This window comes from Orycteropus afer, unplaced genomic scaffold (assembly GCF_000298275.1).
Source record: "Orycteropus afer afer isolate SDZICR_OR568_19922 unplaced genomic scaffold, OryAfe1.0 scaffold00020, whole genome shotgun sequence".
NCBI classification, from domain to species: domain Eukaryota; kingdom Metazoa; phylum Chordata; class Mammalia; order Tubulidentata; family Orycteropodidae; genus Orycteropus; species Orycteropus afer.
In genome coordinates, this window is record NW_006921607.1 from 19521834 (window position 1) to 19544131 (window position 22298).

General features: G+C 40.6%; 1 protein-coding gene across 1 annotated transcript in view; it reads right to left on the minus strand.

Annotated features, from left to right (window-relative positions):
• Positions 1-22298, minus strand: part of CHD6 (chromodomain helicase DNA binding protein 6) — a 252751-nt gene that overhangs the window by 206199 nt on the left and 24254 nt on the right. The window contains exons 3-4 of the mRNA XM_042783610.1: positions 14791-14938; positions 12362-12511 (exon numbers count right to left, since the gene is read on the minus strand). Of these exons, the coding sequence (XP_042639544.1) occupies positions 12362-12511; positions 14791-14938 (298 nt within the window). The remainder of the gene's footprint in view (positions 1-12361; positions 12512-14790; positions 14939-22298) is intronic.

A 22298-nucleotide genomic window follows, 5' to 3' on the forward strand; every position in this document is an offset into this window, starting at 1 on the left:
TTGTACCCATTCCAAAGAAAGGTGAACCCAAAGAATGTGGAAATTATCGAACAGTAGTATCACTAATATCACATGTAAGTAAAATCTTGCTGAAGATAATTCAAACACAGCTGCAGCAGTATATTGACATCCAGAAATGCAAGATGGATTCAGAAAAGAACATGGAACAAAGGATATCATTGCTGCTGTCACATGGATCTTGGCTGAAAGCAAAGAATACCAAAAAGATGTTTACTTGTGTTTTATTGACTGCAAAAGCATTCAATCATAACAAATTATGGATAACATTGAGAAGAATGGAAATTCCTGAACACTTAATAGTGCTCACAGCCTATATATAAACCAGGAAGCTGTGGTTTGAACTGAACAAGGAGATACTGCACGGTTTAAAATCAGGAAGGGTGTGAGCCAGGGTTGTATCCTTTCACTATACTTATTCAATCTGTATGCTGAGCAAATAATCCAAGAACCTGGGCTATATGAAGAAGAGCATGGCATCAGGATTGGAGGAGACTTATTAACAACCTGCGATATGCAGACGACGCAACTTTGCTTGCTGAAAGTGAAGATGACTTGAAACACTTATTGATGAAGATTAAAGACTACAGTCTGCAGTATGGATTATACCTCACCATAAAGAAAACAAAATTCTCACAACTGGACCAATAAGCAGCATCATGATAAATGGAGGAAAGACTGAAGTTGTCAAAGATTTCATATTACTTGGTTCCACAATCAACACCAATGGAAGCAGCAGTCAAGAAATCAGATGACATACTGCATTGGCCAAATCTGGTGCAAAAGACCTCTTTAAAGTGCTGAAGAGCAAAGATGTCTCTTTGAACACTATGGTAAGCCTAACCCAAGCCATTGCCTCATATGCATGTGAAAGCTGGACAATGAATAAGTAAGACCAAAGAAGGGTTGATGCTTTTCAGTTGTGGTGTTGGTGAAGAATACTGGAAGTAGGATGGACTACCAGAAGAACTAACAAGAAGTGCAGCTGGAATGCTCCTTGGAAGCCAGAATGGCCAGACTTCGCCTCACCTACTCTGGTCATGTTGTCAGAAGGGACCATTCCCTGGACAAGGATGTCATGCTTGGTAAAGAGAGTCAACAAAAAAGGGGAAGCCCCTCAACAAGATGAACTGGCACAGTGGCTGCAAAGGTGGGCTCAGGTATAGCAAGGATTGTGAGGCTGGCATAGGACCCAGCAGTGTTTCATTCTGCTGTACACAGGGTCGCTAAGAGTTGGAGATGACTACATGGCACTTAACAACAATGTGGCAATACCACCATCTTAACCACTGTAGCTTCATTAACGAGCCCTGATACAGTACATATTCTAATTTAGTTCTTTTTCAAGATTATCTTGCCTATTCTAGGTTTTTTGCATTTCCACATAAATTTTTGCATATGTTTGTCAATTTACATACACACAAACTGCTGCTGGGATTTTAACTGGGGCTGAATTACAGACAATACTAACTCTATGTACACAGTATTCTCTCTCCATTTATTTAGGTCTTCTTTAATTTCTTAGAGCAATGTTTTCAGTACAGAGAGCTTGCATATTTTGGAGAGTTATTCCAGGGTATATGATATTTGATGCTATTATAAATAGTAGTTTACAATTTTCCTTTCCTAATTTCTTATTACTGGTTTATAAAAATCTAATATCTTTTTTATGTTGTCATTGTATCCAACAACGTTGCTAAATTCAGGTTCATTCATTCTAATCCTTTGTTTGTATATTCTACACAATCTTCTACATATACAACCATGTGATCTGCAAATAGTGGCAACTTAACTTCTTCTTTTCCAATTTTTAAACTTTTTACTTTGTCTTTTTACCTTACTGCAATGGCCAGCACCTCCAGTATATTGCTGACTGGAAAAGGTGATGCTGGAATCTTTCACTTATACCCCAAAAATCAAGGGGAAAGCATTCGATATTATGCTATTTTAATGTACTATTGGGAGCTCTGGTAGCATAGTGCCTAAGGCATTTGACTGCTAACCAGAAGGCTGGCAGTTCAAACCCACCAGCCACTCCTCGGAAGGAAGGTTGGGCAATCTACTTCTGTAGTGATACTGCCTCGGAAACCCAGGAGGGGTCGCTATGAGTCGGGTCCAACTCGATGACACTTAACAGCACAGCACAATATAATATTAGTTGTCAATTTTTCTCTAGCAGCTTTTAAGAATTTCTCTCAGTAGCAACTGAGGTCTTAAAAGCTTGCAAGCAGTCATCTAGATACAACACTGGGTATCTCCTTGTCCAGAACAAAGAAGAATGAAGAAAACCAAAGATGCATGGAAACAATTAGTCCAAGGGACAAGCAGCCCATGAAATCCTCAGCCCATAAAACCATGAGACCAGAAGAACTAGATGGTGGCTGGCTATCATTGTCAACCACTCGGAGGGGGATTGGTACAGGAGATCCTGGATAGAGTGGTAGAACAATATGGAACAAAACTCAAAATCATAAAAAAAAAGAAAAAGACAAGGTTTGCTGGTCTGATAGAGCCTGGTGAGCCCCTGAGACTATGGCCTCTAGTTCCCCTTCAGGCCTGGAACTGAATTCACTCTTGTGGCTTCCAGCCAAACAACAGGCAGGCATATAGGGTAAGCATTTACATCAAGTAGATACACTCCTTGGAACGATTAATGATTAATCATAGAAGAACAGAAGGGCAGTGTTTGCACAGGGAGACAGCTTGGGGGCAAGAGTGCATGGGAGGGAAAGACACAGGGAAGGGTTAACTCTAGGGACTAAGTAGGAAAAGAGCTGTTACATTGTTGGGAATTGCAGTCAATGCCATAAAACAAAATGTGTATGAACTGCTGTATGGAAAATGAATCTACTCTGTAAACTTTCACCCAAATCACAATAAAAATTTAAAATAAAAGAAAAAAGAATTTATCTCAGTCTTTGGCTTTTTAATTTTGGTTTCACCAAGCTGTACCTAGGTATGGGTTTTCTTTGTATCTTTCCTGCCTCAAAGTTTGCTGACTTTTAATCAGTTGACATCTACCATCAGTTTATAGAAATTCTTGTCCATCAATTATATCTTCACATATAGCTTCTGCTCCAATCTCTCCTCCATGTTTAGGACTTAAATCAGATATACATTAGCCTTTCTAACTGTATCTCACTTATGTCTTATGCTTTTCTGCTTTGTTCTATTCCATATATTCCCTTTTTTCTTCAATTCAGAAATCTTTTATTCATGTGTCTTCAACTTCACTAATCTTATCTTCTATTGTATCCAGTGTGCTTTTAAACTCATCCACTGGGATCTGAATTTTATAAATTAATTGTTTATTCTCTTGATTTTTGGTCACATTTCCTCTTTCTTCAAATATCTAGTTGTTTCTGTTTAAAAGGACATTGTGCATAAAAGAACTATAGCAGCTCCAAAGAGTATCTTCATCATAAATATTTCCTACTTTAATTTGTTAGACAGGGAGAGGGGGTGTTTCTCCTGGTCCAACCATGTATTGAACTAGCCCAGGACTGGGTTACTTTTAAAATTCAGTCCATCTCTTATTTTATCCATTCCCCAAGGTGAATGTGCAAGGCCAGTGATTTAGAGTCATGCATGGCTTTATTCTCCTGAGCCCTGAAACACCTGGCCTATGGAGATTTTGACCCTAGCTATTTAGCCTCCAATTCCAAACAGGTTAAAAATCTGACAAGCACAATAACTGGGAGTTTGTGGTTTGTGATAGGCCCCATTCCTTCAGTGAGATGCTACCTTCTAAGCACCATGAGACTGTGAGGTCTCAATCTACCTTGTGGACAAGCACCAACCTTCTGAGCCTCCCTGGAATTCTGTAAAATTCAGATTCCCCCATTTGGGAATTCCTTTAGTTTCCACTCATTTCACCAGCCCTGAATAATCAATCACCAGCAGGGTCAGACATAGAGAATAGTCTCATAGTTTGGGCCAAGCCTGATGTTCAGTCAGTCCACAGCCAGAACTGGCAAATGTCACTAGAGAAGCAAAGAGCCAGCAACTGTCAGCTCACCTCACGATGGCTCTTCACTGTTTGGAATTTTAGTTTATCTTTTTTATTTTTTTGCCTCTATAGCTATCTTATGTACTTAAATGTATGACTTCCACAATTTGATCTTTGCAAAAATTTGTGCAGAGTGTAGGCCTCCCCATGACCTGCTACATCTTACCTGGAGCTGAAAATCTCCCAATATTAACTCCTGTCACTAGTGTTTTGTAGGGGCCTACCTTTGACTCTCTTCTCTTTTCTATCTATACTCACACTTACCTCTTGCAGTGTAGTAAATTACATAGTGTGGCTTTTCTAGCCATAAGCTTTATAAACTCCTTGGTGGAATTTACCCGGAGCAAATGAGTAGCTCCTGATTGTTAAAGTTATCCACCTGGATTTTTCTGTTGGGAGCAGCACAAAATAATTTTCTGAGAAGTTCGCTCTCTCCCAGGTGTATAGAATTGTGGTGTTGGGACTGGTTAGTGGTCACTCTGCCAGGCTCAAAAGGAGCTCTTCTAGAGGCAGAAGGAGTCTCATTGACTGCTAGCTGAGAAAGTCGTGCTGCTGAGAGAAACATACTCAAGAGACATGCTGCTGAGAGAGATGCTAGAGACACACACTGCTGGGAGAGAGACACGAGAGACACGCACTACTGAGGGAGCAATGTGCTAAGACTGCCAGCTACTGAGTGAGATGGCCAGCTGCAAGAGATGAGTGTGTTTCTGAACTTGAATTGTAGTCTGGTGCTTCCCTAATAAACCCCATAATCTGTGAGTTCTGTGTGGCCACTGCAATGAATTATCAAACCAGCAGAGATAGGTGGTGGGTGCTGTGGGAAGAAAGGTTGATGTCAGCATTGGTGAAATGGCTGGAGGGAGGGAGCATGTCTGGCCTCACAGGAATAGGCCTTGGGCTACTGATGGTGATTCTCTCTTCCTCTTGTGGGGTTAGAGGAAGTCAAAAGATGCAGCCTCCTTGCCTCTTTGGCACTTCTTCTGCATACAGTCTTCCCAAGCTTTTTAGCATTAAACTGTTATAAATGGTGACTATGAGGAGCCCCAATGTCTCAGTTAAAGCACATGGTTGCTAACCAAAAGGGTGGCAGTTCAAACCTACCAACTACTCTGCAGAAGATGTGGCGGTCTGCTTCCATAAAGATTTACAGCTTTGGAAACCCTATGGGGCACTTTTACTCTATCCTATAGGGTATCTATAAGTCAAAATCTACTTGATGGCAGTGGGTTTGGTCTTGTGTCTCCCTTCCTACCCCCAATGGGTACCCTTGAGTGGCAAGCAAGCATTCATACATGAATATATATACACCAAAAGGGACAATGTTCTCTTCTTACTGAACTGCTCTAGATCTTTTCCTATTCTTATCTAATATAAAGAACATAAAAATGGTCTGACATTAAGATTGTAATTGCTATTCAAAGTATTTTATCAAGATCAAATCTATGGAAATCTTAATATTTGGATGAAGAAAGAACAGGACCTTACTCTGAATATTAGAAGAACAGAGGGCTTAAAACACTATTCATTATAGAACAATTTAAAGTAAAAATGATGGAATTTGAAACAAAATTTCAATTTAATTTTGGATACTGGTTAAAACGTAGGGATCAATACTGGTGTCAGAAAACTAATCAATGGCGATCCTCAAAATATTACAAACAAATTTTCATTCTAGCCTAATAAAAGGAAAAGCGAGGAACATTTTCATAGACATCAAAGTAGGAAAAGAACTCTGGAAGAGCCCCCTAAATAGAGACTATGCATAAGCATGATCATGTGTGTATAAACATGCAGGGTATACAGATACACATAGATATAAACTAAATCTGCTTGCCAAAGACACTTCCACAACTGCCATCTGTTCATAGCTACTTGGAATTTTCTCAAATTATCCTTCAAAGAAGACCATTTTAACACATTCGCTTTTAAGTCAGAGGATTCATATCATTAAAGATTTTGTTTCTTATGGAAAATTTCAGACATTTCCAATGCTATTTACCCCAACCTCAAGCAATCACCTCATTTGCTTCTATTGAACTAATCAACAAGAGGGGCGGCTACCAAGAAAATTGCTTTTTAAATCAACAAGTATGTGCCGAATGCTATGGAAGGTACAAAAGCAGCCTCAAACATGATGTCCGGTCATATCAGGAAAGATAAAATAAACATACTGTCTTAGAAGTGCCCCAAGGTGCTAATTGCTAACTGTAAGTTCAATGAGAGTTTAGAAAGAGCAAGAACAGCCTGGACTTCTGAGATTAAGAGAGACCTAAAACATGAAGGCTCATACAAGAGGCCAGCAAAAAGGAGGGCAAAAGAATGAAAGAACTCAAGTTCAGGATGTATGGCACACACTTGGAAAACTAAGTAACCTCCTTATCAGGGCAGACACATTACACAGAAAGAGGAGTGTAAGTAAATAAGGAGGGTGAACGGGTGGAACATGGTCACATTTAAACAAAAAAATGGAGGTAGGAGTTTTGACCTAATATAGAGGTTAAGAAGTAGCCACTGTAGACGTCTTGAGCAAGAAAGAGACTGAAAAGAAAACAGTAACACTGTGGGAAAATGCAATCTAATAATGGATTAGGGTGGCCAGAGACTTGTAGCAGGAATGAGACAAGTAACTATAGTAGTAATTTTTCAACACTGGCCTCAGTGCTGAGGGTGGCTGCAGAACCCTACAGGAAACAAATATAGGTTAGAATCTGATGAAAAACCCACTATGGGACTTTGTGGTTGTAGCCAGTGAAGAAATGGAAGAGTTAAAACCTCACTTATCCAGGTTGAGTGGGTAGGAGGAAAGGCTAGAAGTAATGCGCCTCCACTGAGTTACGCAGCAGGTGCAAGACTAGCACAAAGCCAAATGTTTCCTGAACTAATGTCAGGAAAGGGGGTCTGTCTATAGATATACATCCTTGTTTGAAGTGAGGAAATAGATGAATGCCAGAGGAAAAATATGGCATTAAAAAAAGAGAGAAAAAACAAGGCCCTAAGAGGAAAGAAAAATACCTTCCTCATCTTTCTAAGATTCTAAGCAAGTTTACTCATTCATTACATAAGTATATGATAAGTATAACTGCTATGGACTAAACTGTGTCTCCAAAAATTATGTGTTATAAACCCTAACTCTTAACTGAAAGGCTGGAGGTTCAAACTCACTAGCTGCTCTTCAGGAGAAAGATGTAGCAATCTGCCTTGGAAACCCCCGAGGCAGTTCTATTCTGTTCTTAGGTCATTATGAGTTGGAACTGCAACGGACTTGTTTTTGATTTATACCTGTGGTTATAATCTCATTTGGGAATGAGATTTCTTTTTTATGTTAATGGGGCAGTATCAGTGTAGAGTATGTCTTAAATTAATCTTTTGAGAGATGAAAGAACAGATTAAGCAAGCAAGCACAAACAGAGGGCAAGATACATGACTGCTGAGGAATCTAGGAATAGAAGCTAAAAAGAGACCAAGACTTTCCCCCAGAGCCAACAGAGAGCTTATATAAAATATGTTCCAGTGTTTGGGGGAAAGTAGAACCTATAAATGATGAACCTGGATTCTTGGCTGAGGAGATCTCTAAGCAAGATCTTAAAAGGGCAGCATGGTTTTTCCTTGGCACTTACAATAGAATACAAGAGAAGAGAGATGGACTCAAAAATGAATCATGCAAAATGAAACCAAAATTTAAAGACTTGGAAAATCTGTTGTACAAACTGAGGACATATGCCCTAGAGCACGCACCAAGGACTTGGCTACTCAATCTTTTGTTAAAGAGATTAAGCCTGTGACTGATTTAACCACCAAAGCAAAGATTCCGTCGGCTTAGACTGAAAGGAAAAGATACACAAAATGAAGGAAAGCTGCCTGCTTCCTGGAATTCTACAGACAGGAAAACTAGAATATGGAGCAACTTGGTACCAAATATCTGCAAACTTCCAATTAAAGGACCAACCCTAGAGCAGTAGGGAGAGCCTCAGAAATGTTGGAAAGAGCACGGGAAGCAGGGTTCCCCCGGTTTCAAAGGGTGGAGCCATGGACACCTAGATTTCAAAGACTCATATCTCCACCAACTTGGTTCAGTTCTGAAGTATGGGGCTGTTATTCAAGTGAGCCAAGAGAATGGGGCCACTACCAACAGTTGACGGGGTGGGGCTGCCACGCTCAAGGAACAAAGAAAGGAGCCTGCCAGGACTGAAGGGGTGGAGTCACCACTCAGACTAAAAGAGGAGTGCCCAAAGCCAAGAGCTCTGGTGGCACAGTGCCTATGACATCTGACTGCTAACCAGAAGGTTGGCTGTTCAAACCAACCAGCCACTCAGCAGAAGGAAACCCAATGGGGGTCACTATGAGTCAGAATCAACTCCACAGCAGTGGATATGGTTTTTTTTTTTTTTTTGGTTTTAAAGTCGAGAGCACAGTTGCTGTCCTAGCTGACCTAGAAGCCCTGGGCTAAGGTGCCTCTGCCCAGAATCCAGAGAGCACAGCCAACACCCGTAGTCTAGAGGGCAAGGGCATTGGCCAAATGGTCTCAAAGAACAGAGAATTATTTTCAAGCCTTGGAGCTAATGTAATTTGTACTGCTGGATTTGAAGTTGCTTGGTGTCCACTATTCCTTCTTTTCCTCCAACTTCTCTCATTTTTAATGGAAATGTCCACCTTATACCTGTTCCACCACTGTATTTAGAAACAATAACTTGTATTCTAGATTTCACATGTTCACAGATGGAGGAGAATTTTGCCTCAGGATAGAATACACCTAATGTCTCACCTATATTTGAAAGAGATGATTTAGAAGATGAGATTTTTGACTTGGAGTTGATGTAAGACTTTTGAGATTATGTGATGAATATTTGTGGTATCTGGGAAGGATATAAATTTGTAGGGAGCCAAGGGTGGAATGTTATGGATTAAACCATGCCCCTCAATAATGTGTATTGTAAATCTTAATGCTTATACCTGTGGTTATAATCCCATTTGGAAGTGGGTTTTGTTATGTTAATGGAGCAGTATTAGTGTAAAGTGAGCTTAATCTCTTTTGAAATATAAAAGCAGATTGAGTAATTAACTCAGAGGAGAAGGTTATATGACACATGATTGCCAAGGAACCTAGGACTAGAAGCTAAAAGACAGACAAAAGACCTTCCCTCCAGAGCTGACAGAGACAGTGAGCCTTGTTGTAGAACTGGAGCCCTGTATTCCGACTGTAGCTTCCTGAACTATTAGAAAACAAACTTGTACTTGCTAAAGCCACTGACGTGGAAAACTGTAGTATAGTATTCTGTTCCAGCAGCACAAGAACTATAACAACTACGTACAAGTCTGTATGTTAGGTGCTGCTGAGAAAATTAGGATAAATTTAGAGATAAATTGTTTGTTTTGCAAAAGTTTACAATCTGGCTAAGGGAACAATCAGGAGTGATATTCAAAACAGTACAGGAGAGGCCCTGGTAAAGCAGAATAGCTGCAGGCTGTGAGTAACGGGGGGAACTGAGCAAGGGTTACAGAGAACTCTCAAGTTGAGGATGATAAATACGACACCAGTAACAGCACTACAAAACAGAGGATGAAAAGTCCCATAACATAGGTTAATTGATGTGAATTTTACTTTACAGAAACTCAGTCATGCTTGAGAGATACAAAGAAAAAAAGATACAAGTTTATCTTGGTATGGACTACAAGAAGGAAACAAGAAAGTAGACGGGCCTGTGCAAAGACACAACATGAGGCACAGGAGTCCTCATTCAAATTAAAGTCCTTCTGCTCCAAAGGCAAAATCGTGTAAGTCGCCCACATCACAGAACTGACCTCATAAAAGCCTATATGCTGTGACTACACCACGGATCCATGAAAGTCGGCCTGTGCTCCAGGCACCGATGTCAGTTTGTGAAGAAGATGGAAACAGTAGTCAAGACAGAAACTTATTCTCAGATCCTGAATCCTGCACCCAAGTCAGGGGCTGGGACTGTCCTCTGGATTCAAAAACAGGGCACCACTAATATGCCAGTCTTGATTTAGAATAAATCATGTGTAAAGATGCTTTTAGCAACTTGCCACTAGGTAATCAATGCTGAGGTTGCAATCTGGGGCTGGGCCAGGGGCCATCAGTCACAGAGTCAGGCTGAGCGTGCTGAAAAGATACTGTACGTATGTGCAGAGGAGTGGCAGCTGGGCCCTTCTGGTTACAACGCTACACCCCTCTCTGCCCCGAGCCCATGCCACCAGGAAGGCTGACCCAGCCCAGCCAAAGGGTCTTAGGCAAAGGACGGATAAAAAAGTCTCTTCTTCAACTGATTTTCTGTGCCACTGGATTACCTTGAATGCTAGATGAGATCCATGGCTTTCAAGCTTTGCTTCGGCACGGAAATCTCTGCTCAAATTTCACCAGGTAACCCAGTCTGTCAAACAGATGCAAGCGGAGCTATTTTGGTTCTGCAGCCGCTGGGACTCCCCAAGCACCAATTCGAAAATGCTCAATGAGCAGATCTCTCCAGTCCCTTCACAGACCGCCTGCCAGCCCTGCAGGCAGTACTAGGCTTCTGGCAGGGAGGCCAGACCCACAGCTGCCTCTCTAACATCAAGGCCAAACCCACACATCAGGTCTCCTTCTTTCTTAAATTCAGTAAAAAATTTTGAGACATAATTAATAATGCAAATTCAGATCCTATCTTATCTTGCAACATATAAACCCACTCTTTATTATACCTTTAGAGGAGGGACAACGCCTTATTAAGATACATGAAATTTCCTGAATTCTTTTTTGTCAGATCAGCTAATGCTGCCCCTTAAGGTACCAGGGGAGAAGTCCTAACAACAACTAAAATATGGCTAACAGTTTAGGCTAAATGACTAGTAGGCGAAAATAAAATCCCTTATAGTGTTTCAACTACCCAACCAATCATAAAAACCCCAAGGACGCAAAACCCATTATAAAGCAAACTAATCCTACCACGTGATGGCGGTCTTGCAAGGGCGATTCTCAACTATTTGCTTGAAAAGTACTGCAGTGACAATACATCAACTTATCATTCCTATTAAGTGTTATATGTGTTAGTTGGAGAGCCCTTAGCTGGGAGACTGAAATTAACTCTCACATGCTACTCACTGATTACCTGGATCGGTCTGTGACTGAGTTTCCTGACCGTTAAAATAGGAACAATAACCCCTGCTCCTACTTACTTTCCACGCAAGCACAGAGTGAAAGGATATGTGAACCACTGAGTTAGAGGAAAGGTGGTTTAAGAAGATAAAGTGTTATCAGCTACAGTCAGACACACTAGCGTCCAGGAGGAAGGACAGGTATTTGTGCTGATGATGCTCACACACAGAACATGAATTCTGCCAAGTTAGCGACAGTGACTATGAAAACAGACAGCCTGTGTCCCAGAATGTGCTGCTGGCAACAAAGGCCCTCCCCCACACACAGCCTGCTGCTGCTCTTACTTGCAAGTGCTTCTCCACAAGCTCCCCGACATAGCCCTCCTCCTTTTCAACACTCACCCACTTCCTTTCTAGTATCTGTGTAGCGGGTCCTAAGGCTATTCCTCTTCCTCCTTGACACTGCTGCCAGTGAAAATTCCAATCACGGCCATCCTGCCTGTCTGCTTGGGCCTATCTATACCTCATTCAATCTACACCACAAAAGCCAAGTATCTTTGCTGATATCCAAGGTCCTGCACAGTCTGACTCTTCCTAGAGCTCAGCCCTCATCTCCTACCAACAGGAGATGGGAGATCAAATCCAACGCCACAGTCCAGCCACGCTCATCCATTTCTCGTACCACAACCTGTGGTGCCATTCAGGCTCTGAGGTCTGAGGTCAGAAATGCCCTTCCTAAGCCCTTGTCCTCTGATGTCCCTGACCTCCCCTTCCTACCACTTCTCCTTCCATGTTCTAGCACATACTCTAGGGCTGGACGCACTTACCAATCACTGGTATGAGAGGCAGGGATCTACCTTAGATAGGAGAGTCAGGAAATGATCTCTCTGCGGAGATCTATTTTATGTGAAACCGAAACAACAGTGAATCAGTCATGTAAAGCGTGTGATAAAGAGCATTCCAGATGGAAGGAACTACACAGTAAAGGCCCTTAAAGATGGCCAGGGTAGCCAGAGAGTAAGAAATTTGATGAAACAGGAGAGTGTGATTATAGAGCGTGCTGCTGGTCACAGCAAGGGGTGTGAATTTTAGTCAACTTCACCAGGAAGCCATTAGAAGGTTATAAACAGCAGTTAAAATGATCTAGTTTATTATGCTTTAGCAAAGAGCCACAGAACAACTCAGTCAAGTAGGCCAAGAGGACTACTGAGCCAGGGTTAGCACCCTTACCCAAACGCTTACCTCTGCCTGCCAAGCCAGGGTAGACGCCGAGAGGGCAGATGTTCGGCCAGCTCCAAGAACAGCGATTGTCTCCCCATCATCATCCACCACTTTGAAGTCCAGATCCTCATTGTATTTTCTGCGCTTCACTTGCCTTCCTGAGCGTCGCTTCTGCAGGACAAACACAACCAGTCAGAGAGGAGCTCTGAGAGTCAAAGGCAGGGCTTACAGCTAGTTCCAGAGGACTCTTATCTCCACTATTAGCATGCAAAGGCGAGCTTCCTTACTTTACAAAGGGAATCTTCTTAAATGCAACTCTTTTAAACTAAATTCACTTGGCATGAGATCTAGCTGAGGGAGGGAATGAAAGTCACTCTCCAAACCCCCAGGGTCCGCTGAGAAGGTACAGCTGCAGAAACCAGGGAGGTGGGTTCTACTCATCAATGATAATAACTTTTTCCCTCCTTTCTGGATTAAGTTTCTATTCAGTAAAACTGGGGTGGAGGAGGAATGCCACCATCTTTGAGATCCCTTCTAGCTCTATCTGGAAGCTCAGATTTTAACAATAATATGACAGTTGTGGGGTTTTTTTTCCCCCTTGTTTTTCCTTGAATTCACCATACCTGCCTATGATGTACTTCTAAAAGTGTAGTTAAAAAAAACCAGTACCAATTTTTTTAGGACTGACTTTGAGACTCTCGTAAAACCCCTTGAAATACAGGGAGACATCCTAAGTGTGACAAACAAGGTTTGTGAGTCACCATCTAAGGACTCATTTAATATTAAGTAGTTTGTGACATTTCAGAGAGAGGACATTCAGCAACAAAGCAGCCCAGTGGCCACCCTCCAACAGCAAACCACCTGGTTCATCTCTATATACTCAACACCTCCAAGCAGCAGAATGTTTCAGACACTCATTCACCAGCTAGCTCACTCTCAGACAGTTCAACCTTGAAAAACAAAAAGCAAAACCCCACTTTCTTTTTCTTCATACAAAACCTCCTGGGCCTCTGTTCTCTTTACCCATTGTTTCTTCAATGTCACTTCTATGCCATTTAACTGTAAGTGAAGAAATGCACATAAAAACCTCTTCATCAAGGCCCTCTCCCCATATAGGTCACACAGGTCACTAACCTGCCAACACTCAGTGCTCTGCCAATACCCATCAATCTGAGGTATTTGTTCCTTTGCCAAACTTGATAGCTGACAGCCATAGCCCCAGTTTACAAGCAGAGAGGGAGTCTCTGTCCTGACGCACCAGATACTACTACTTATTAACACTTATATATATGAGGACTGACATCTTCCAACAGTGAAGACCATCTAGAAACCTATGGGGGTACAGATGATCCTTAAAGATATAGTCAGTCAGTCTAACTTGAAAAGCTCCCCTTAAAGCAAGAAGGCCCAGATAAGTTGCAAAGGATCAGAGGAAACAGAGTCCTTTCAAATATTAGAATTCATATCCAGGAGAGGTTGCCTCAAATCAGGGAGAAAATCCCTAGCATGTTTTCAGGAATCAGATTTAAGTAGGTAAGTCCTTGTGTTCCTGTCTGGCCAAACTTTCCTATTCTGGCATAATGAATACAGCCATGCATCCTTAATGTCCATGCTATGTTCTGTGAAAGAGAACATGATGTGATCTGGATGCTGTGTGAACACCATATACACAGGCAGTCCCTGGATCACGAAGGGTTTCTGTTCCAAAGTTTGTCTTTAAGTTGAATTTGTACATAAATTGGAAGAGTTAGGTATGGCTCATATCTAATGTCAATCAAATAACTGCCTTAGTATATAGTGTACCTTTCTAGACATAAAAAACATTAAAGTAACATGTCTAGGTACAATAAAACATCTTTAACATAATAAAGCAGTAATTATAATGTTCAGATGTGTGTCACAAAGTAGCACTTGTTTGCTATTATGAACCACTGAATATGCCTGGAGTTTTTAATGTAATAGACTTTACAGGGGTTAGGACCACAGCCCTGTACATGGTCAGGCATATACATGGTTGGACGTTGTCCAAACGGGATGTTATACAGCACCTAACTATTCATCTCTGATTTTCCCAGCCTCTGGGATTATGAAAATGCCTTGCGCAGACTTATCCCAGAACCCTGAGCCCGACATACATCACCTACATGGCAAAACATGCCCTTGAATTTTATCTGCCTCGCTCAGAATTCCATTTCCCACATCAGCTCCCTCTGCGGACTGATATACTACTTTCTAAAAAGAAAGCAAACACTCTAAAATACTGGGAGATGATTAGTACAGGATCAGTCTGAGGGGAAAAAAGCCTGTGGTCTACTTGCTCACCCACTAAAACTGCAAACACCCTGCTCAGATCTGCTGCAGAAGGGTAGTAGGCTAGAGACAGGCACAGGGTAGCAACAGGATCAACGTCAGCAAGATCCCGTCGGCAGCCGTAACGCCCACCACCGTACCTGGCTGTCCGCAGACTCGGTGGACTCCTCAGGACTCCGCAGGGAAGAGCTCGGCAGGCCCTGATCCAGCTCTAAACTCTCCACTGTGCTTTCACTTTTCCTTTTTCCTTTCTTCTTTTTCTCCACTGGGGTTGGTCCTTGCTCCTTGCTATGAGGAGAAATTCAGAATTAAATCTCTTAGGCAGTTTTTTAAACTAAGATTTTGCCTGTGATCCGAGTCATGAGATCACACACTCTGGAATTCTAAGGGCTAAGGCAAGCGTTACTGGAGAACTTACAAGAGTGTCTTATCAGAACTTTAGGGAAAAATATGCATAAGAACTGAGTCAGAATTCACTTTATTAAATTTTTTATCATGACTACTATGACTACAGTTAATAGAATTAGAAATAAAATAATATGAACATCTGCAAAAGCATGTTTTTCCTCTTCTCTAGGAAGTTTAATGGCTTCACAGATACTAAGAATCATCAAATTATAATCTCCCTTTAAGTTAAACAGGAAGAAACATCTTCCTCATCTATCATCATCCTTTATTGAGCATAGCCTGCGTGTAGGATACGGAATGAGCACTAGGAACTCAAACACGGCAAAACTCTGCCGGCCCCTGAGGAGCTTACAGTCTTTGACGATCCTACAGTTTACCCACAGTCCAAGGCAGTAAGGCATGCTTCCTGAGAGGGAGATACGGACAAAGCCCATCCACCCTGCTAGGCCCTGCTAAGACGCAACCTCTCTAAGAAGCCTTCTCGGACTCTCACAGCCAGCAAAATCTTTTTTCCACTCTCCCAAAGTACTTCAACTATGCTTTGCTTAAGGCACCCAAACTCTGGCCTTTCACCAAAGTTAGTAATGAACTATGACACCAGGCTCAGAACCCATGGAACTATATTCAGTGCCTGGATTCTCCTTAGTTGCTCAGTAAACACCTGCTAAGTAGATGAATATTTTATACTTCTCTGACCTCTCCTACCAGACTCTAAATTCCTAGAGGGCAGTATATATTTGATTCAGTTTTGTATTCCTCATCTTAAGTATCTTATTCCTTCTATGTATGGGTGGATAAGATTACTTCTGGCTGCAGAGACTTGGAAATGGCATTTGAAAAAGAATTTACATGGAATTTTGACAGGCAGTAGATAGGAGTAACACCATCACCAGCTGATATGTATATAATGCTTACTACGTGTAGGCACAGGAGCTCTGGTGGAGTGCCTAAGTCACTTGACTGCTAGCCAGAAGGTTGGTAGTTCCAACCCACCAGCCACTCCTTGGAAGGAAGACTGGGCAATCTACTTCCGTAGTGATACCGCCCCGGAAACCCAAAGAGGGGTCACTATGAGTCAGAGGCGACTCCACGGCACATAACAACAACAACAACACACGTAGGCACAGTTCTAAATCCTTTACGTAGATTATTTCCTCTAATTGTTAGACAAACTGTATTATTATTCTCATTTTATTATACCTGAGGAATTTTAGACACAGTGAGGTTAACTTAAGTCTCCAAGGGAATGTGGCTAGTAATTAGTAGAGATAGATTTGAAACTAGGTAGTCTATGTTCTTAACCACCACTGCATTTTTGCAGAATGGAGCAGGGTTAAGGGTGCATTTTGCAAAAGATAGTCTGAGTGGCTAGATGACGGGTGAGTAAACAGAAGTACTGAATGATGGAGTTGGAAAGAAAAATCAAAGGTGCATCAAGCTAGAGAGTTCAGAATTCATTTTGTATGGGAAGGGCCATCAGGCAAATCTCAGGCAAGAGAGACTGAAGCCCTACACTGGACACAATCAACGGAAAATCAAAGGTGAAAATGATTCAAAAGATCTCACAGAAGTAGAACCAGTAAGTCTTGGCAAGTGACAGAAATGTGGAGGAAGAGAAAAGAGCCAAAATAATCAGTATTTCCTATCGGGTAAGTCACTGGAAGGGGTGGGTAAGGGAGGGACGCTGGATGGTCTTGTTTACAGAGGAGATCCAGCATGACAAACACATGACAGGTATCTCAACCAGGGCTGACAGCTGAATCCGGCTGCTTCTCTTTTGATTACTTTTACCCCAAACTGGTCAGCGTCAACTCAGCCCACCCATGCTGCCCCAAGCTGAGGACAGCTTGCCTACCTATCGGGAAAGTTCATGATGAAACTAGTTACTGGTCCAGCCACTATTTTGGTCATGCCATTTTAGAAGGTAACAGATTTTAACAAGACACTCATGACCTCAAGCAGAGGAAAAAAATTAGTTTTTCACTTCTATCAGTTCAGAAGAGGAGACATAAATGAAACAGTTTAAAAGATGCAAAATTTTCACAGGAATATTTATTTATTTCATGTTACGGAGCTTTCATTATTAAAAAAAAATGTAAAACAATTTATACTCTACAGAGCACTCACACATCCTATGTCCCACTTAACTGACAACCACAATTCCATGAGGAATCCATGAAAGATAATTCCTACATTCCAGATGAGGAAACAGGGTTAAACACAGAAAAGGTCTAAAGTCAGCAGCAGGGCAGGGCTGAGGCTCATGCTTAGGTCTCTTCTAATTCAGAGCTTTCTATACCATATGATGTTTCTTGACCTTTTTTTTTTTTTTTAAACTCTAATTTCCCTTTTGATGAATATAAAAACTTAAAACCTCCTTTAATGTTATTTGAATCTCCAATGACTTTTAAAGAGTCAGCAACAAAAACATTCCAATGACCAAATACAGAAAAAAACTCAAATTGAGTTACTGATTATTTTTATGAAATGTTTAATAAACAAAAGTTTGTGTTTAATTTTTGACATAAATTCAAAGAAAGGTGATAGCACACCAATAGTCACCAAAATAGCAGCATGCTCAGAGCCCCATTCAATTGTCATAAAATCCTAAGTCATTTTTCCTAACATCTGAAACCAATTTCATTTACTTACTTCATTATATACCTATTTTCATTATATTAGAAAACCTTGTCTATATATCTTTAATCTTCATTTTAAATTGTCACATATATGCTAGGAATACGTACTTCTCCGTGAAACATACTTAAAACTAAACCAAGTACAAACCGTAATTAGGGAATAGAACCTCCTCAAAATACTAAAAAAACAAGTTTATTGCAAGACTTGTGTAGATTTGACTTCCACGTTTGGAGAAACACATTAAACTATGAAAGCGAGGAGGCGTCACCGTGAAGCACTTCCAAAATCAAGCCTCGGACATACCAGATTTCCTTAGCCAGAAGTGGGGGTGGGGTGCAGTGGGAGAAACACCTTCTCAAACATATGCCCAGAAAAATAGGAAAATGTCTGATGAATCCCGCTCACTCATTTGGGGGTAAAGAAAAGGATATTCTACCTGAGAAATCTTCAAAGTGATTTTCTGCAGTTTACTTTTGGTAAGAGAATCGATTTTGAGGTCCAAAAACTCTTCCTGGAGCTCCTCTGATAAAAACAAGAATCAGGAAGAAAAGATTCCTTGTAAGCCTACAAATGAGATTTTCAAATAGGACATCAAGAAAATATCATCTGAATTCATCTGGTAGGAAGACTAGAGGAAATGAAGTTTGGAAAACCTTATGTTTGTGATTTTCATCAAATGAAGGCATTTATCCTCTGAATTGCTATGCCCATAGATGGATTTGGTCCATGAATGTTTGTTCCTTGAAGCTCCAGTTCTTCAAAGACAGTGGTCAAATAATATCTAACAAACTATAGATGCATATTCCCTTCTACCTATTAATTCCACTTCTAGGAATTACTCTAAAGATACAACTCCAACAATATGAAAATACATATGTATGAAGTTACTCACTGCAGCATTATTTGATAACTACAAAATAATGGAAACTAACAAAATGCCCAAACAAAAGAGATTAAATAAATTAGGATACACACACACAATGGAGACTATGGACTTGTAAAATGGACTAACAAAGAGCTCTATGAATTAATAGGAAATCATTTCAAGGATATACTGTAAAGTGAAAAAAGCAAAGTACTGAAGAGTATGATAGTCTACCTTTTGTGTAAGAGAAAAGGAAAACTTTTTTAGATGCATGTTTCTGCTTATCATTACAAAAAGAAACACAGAAGAATAAACCAGAGCAATGAAGTTGGTTACCTAGAAGGGAGAGGTGGGAAGAACAAGGTGTGAGAGGCACAGGAGGGAGTGACACTTCTCTGAGTATACTTGTTACATAGATACAACTTCTGGAAGCATGTTAAAGCTCTATAAAAAAACAAAACCCCACCACCATCAAGTCGATTCTGACTCATAGCAACCCCCTTCGGGTTTCTAAGACTGTAAATCTTTACGGAAGTAGACAGCCTCATCTTCCTCCTGTGGAGCAGCTGGTGGGTTGGTTAGTAGCCCAATGCCTTAGCCATAGTGCCACCAGAGTTTCTTAAAGTTCTACACGTTAAAAATTTAAATCAATGAGGATGGAAAGAAACAAATGAAGCGGGGGTAACATATCCACATTAAGGGAGGATAAAAACCTAATCCCATTCAATTATGAACACAATATTTGACTATATACTCTCCTCAGCTTTGAGAGAAGGGCAGAACAACAAACAAAATACTGAACTCTCTTTGGAAGCTGTAAGGGTGAAGCAAATCTGAAACTACTTTAGAAGAGGTATAGGATTGAGCACAGGAGTAAATGTACTGATGTTGTTGGAAGGCAGGATGATTACCGAGGACGAGAGGAGATGAAAAGATAAAACGCTAGAAGGCAAGGAAGAGTACTGTGGGGATAAATGTGAATTGAAGCTATTAGTGTAAACTCGTGATTTCTAAATACAGCTAAGAACATATGCAAATCAACGTGTATATATGAAGAGGTGTATAATACATGTGTGCATATACACATGGATGTGTATGTGCCTGTGTGTGTGTATACAACTCCAACAATATGAAAATACATATGCATGAAGTTACTCATTTTCTGGAGTTTACTTTTGGCAAGATAATCCATTTTGAGGTCCAAAAACTCTTCCTGGAACTCCTCTGATAAAAATAAGTATCAGGAAGAAAAGATTCCTTGTAAGCCTACAAATGAGATTTTCAAATAGGACATCAAGAAAATATCATCTAGTGTTGACAACTCAAAGAGTCTAGAAGCAAAGATGCTCCAATAGCAGAGAGTAGCCTTAGCACTCAGGTTCTGGTTTACAACATCAAAGCTCCTTGGAGAAATAACTGATTCTAAGGCTGGGGTAGGGGAGAAACAAGATGAGTCTGGAACATCTTACTATGTCAGAAAGTAAGGACGTGCTCAGAAAAAATGGAGGTGGCATGTCAAAACAACATAGGAAAACTTGCTGGCCAAAACTAGGACCATTTCAGCATTAAAGTAATTTAGGAGAGTATGAATTATAAGCCATTGAAAAAAACAGTAATCTATACTACTAAAACATTGATAAATCATAATGAAGGAGAAGGGAGGCTCCTGCTCTCTGTAGAATCTAAATGATAAATGTAGAGGAGAAGTGGAGGAGTTAGAAAACCCTTTTGTAACCACCATAGAAAAGACTGGTACAGTCCAGACGCGTCAAAGGATGCAAAATCTAGGAGGAACAATTTGAAGAGGGCTGGGATCTTAAAACGTCTCCCCACAGATTGCTTATTAGTTACAAGGGAACAAAAGCAGTAATGGACACAACAGTTATATAAGAAAATGGCCTTACTCTTAGGAAATCCACGCTGAAGCATGTAGCGACAAAGGAGCATACTGCATGCAACTTATTCTCAAATGGTTCAGGGGAAAAAAAACATATATATGCGTGTGTGTGTGTGTGTGTGTACGCACACATACAATCGTACATATGCATTTATACATTGTGCACACATACCTCCTTCCTTTCTCTCTTAAATGATAAAGAAATGGGAACAGAATGTCAACAATTGATGCCCAGGTACATGGTGTTCTGTGCTGTAACTTTTGTGTAAAATTGCAATTATTTCCAAATAAAGACATATATATCAAATATGCCAACCTACACTGAATGTTTTCACTTTTGAAAGTTTGAGGCAGTTAAGTCTTTTCCTTGGTCTTCTAACACACAGCAAATTTATCCTTCAGCTCATAAATCCTGCTAAGAATACTATCCTGGTAACAATCAAACTTATAATGTAAGAGAAAAACTCTGTTTTTAAAAGCACTGTTTTTTGTTTTGTTCCACAAAACAGCCTCAATAGTGAGGCTGAGATTCCTTCACAGATCCCTGGGCAGTTTTGGGAACCAGCATTTGGTGATGAACCATAATGGTCTCAATTAAAACAGAATTGTGCTCCTTCAATTAAAAAGAAGAATTCTGATTATGAACTCATAATGGTAGAAGACTGTCCGTAAACACTCCAATTATGTCTTTTCAAATTAGTCTTAGTGTCAAAATGATCACTTAGCTTTAGTGGTTGTCTCACAGTCTTGAGAAAGAGGACATTTCTTCTAACTTCTAAAGTAGTAGCTGAGCAAAAACTAAATGAGCCACACTGCTCAATAATACCCTTCATCAGCGGAGTCATGTCAGTTCAGAATGAAATGGGCCATTAGTGCTCTTCTGCAAACTACAAGTCCAACTGTCCTAGGTTAACTCACCAGACTGATGTGCCACTATGAAACTGGGCAAAGGTGATTCTGAAGTTTACTCTCCAGCAAAATTTTACAGCCATTCAGAATACAGGGTTTCATGAAAAGGTCTGGAAGGGTATATACCAAACCATTATAATGGTTAAGCAGTGAGAAACGCAGGACTGGTAGATGAGAGTCTTTTATTTATTTATGTTTTTATTTTGGCAGGGGCAGTAGGGAGGTTGGATTTACTTTGATTAGATCTCTTTAGAAAAAAACCTTCGTCATAATTTACATACTATAAAATACACCCATTTTAAGTGAGTAATAATTTAATGAATGTTAGTAAATTTACCCATTTGTGGAGCAATCACAATAATCCAGCTCTAGAATGTTTTCATGGAGAGGCTTTCAATTTATAAACTTTTGTATTGGTAAATTTTCTTAAATTAAAAAAAAATAAGAGATTCTGGGAAGATGGTAGTATAAACAGAGCATCATTCCAACTTCCCCCACAAACACAAGAAATGCAAGAAAACAGTGCTCAGCTTTGCAGGACTCTGAATAGGGGAGCAGAGGAAATCAGCAAGAAACTACAGACAGGCAAGAATCAAAGAATCAATAATGAGTCACATATCGTAGAAAACTGCTTCTACCATCCCTGCCCCTGCCCCTACCCACACAGGCCACCAGCTGCTATGAACTGGGAAAGTGACTCCAGAAAAAGAATCTTATGTCCCTAACCACCATAGCCCCTACTTGTACAAAAAGACAGGATTCCAAGCTTCTGCTCTAAAATGAACAAGGTAAACCTCCCCAGGGGTCCCGTTTGGAGTGTGCCGATACTTGGACGCTATTGGCAGAAAGCCTACTGCGAACTGCTAGTACAGTGGAGTCTGCTCTCACAGGTAATACTCTACCTGCCTCCCTGCATCCCACAGCTTAGG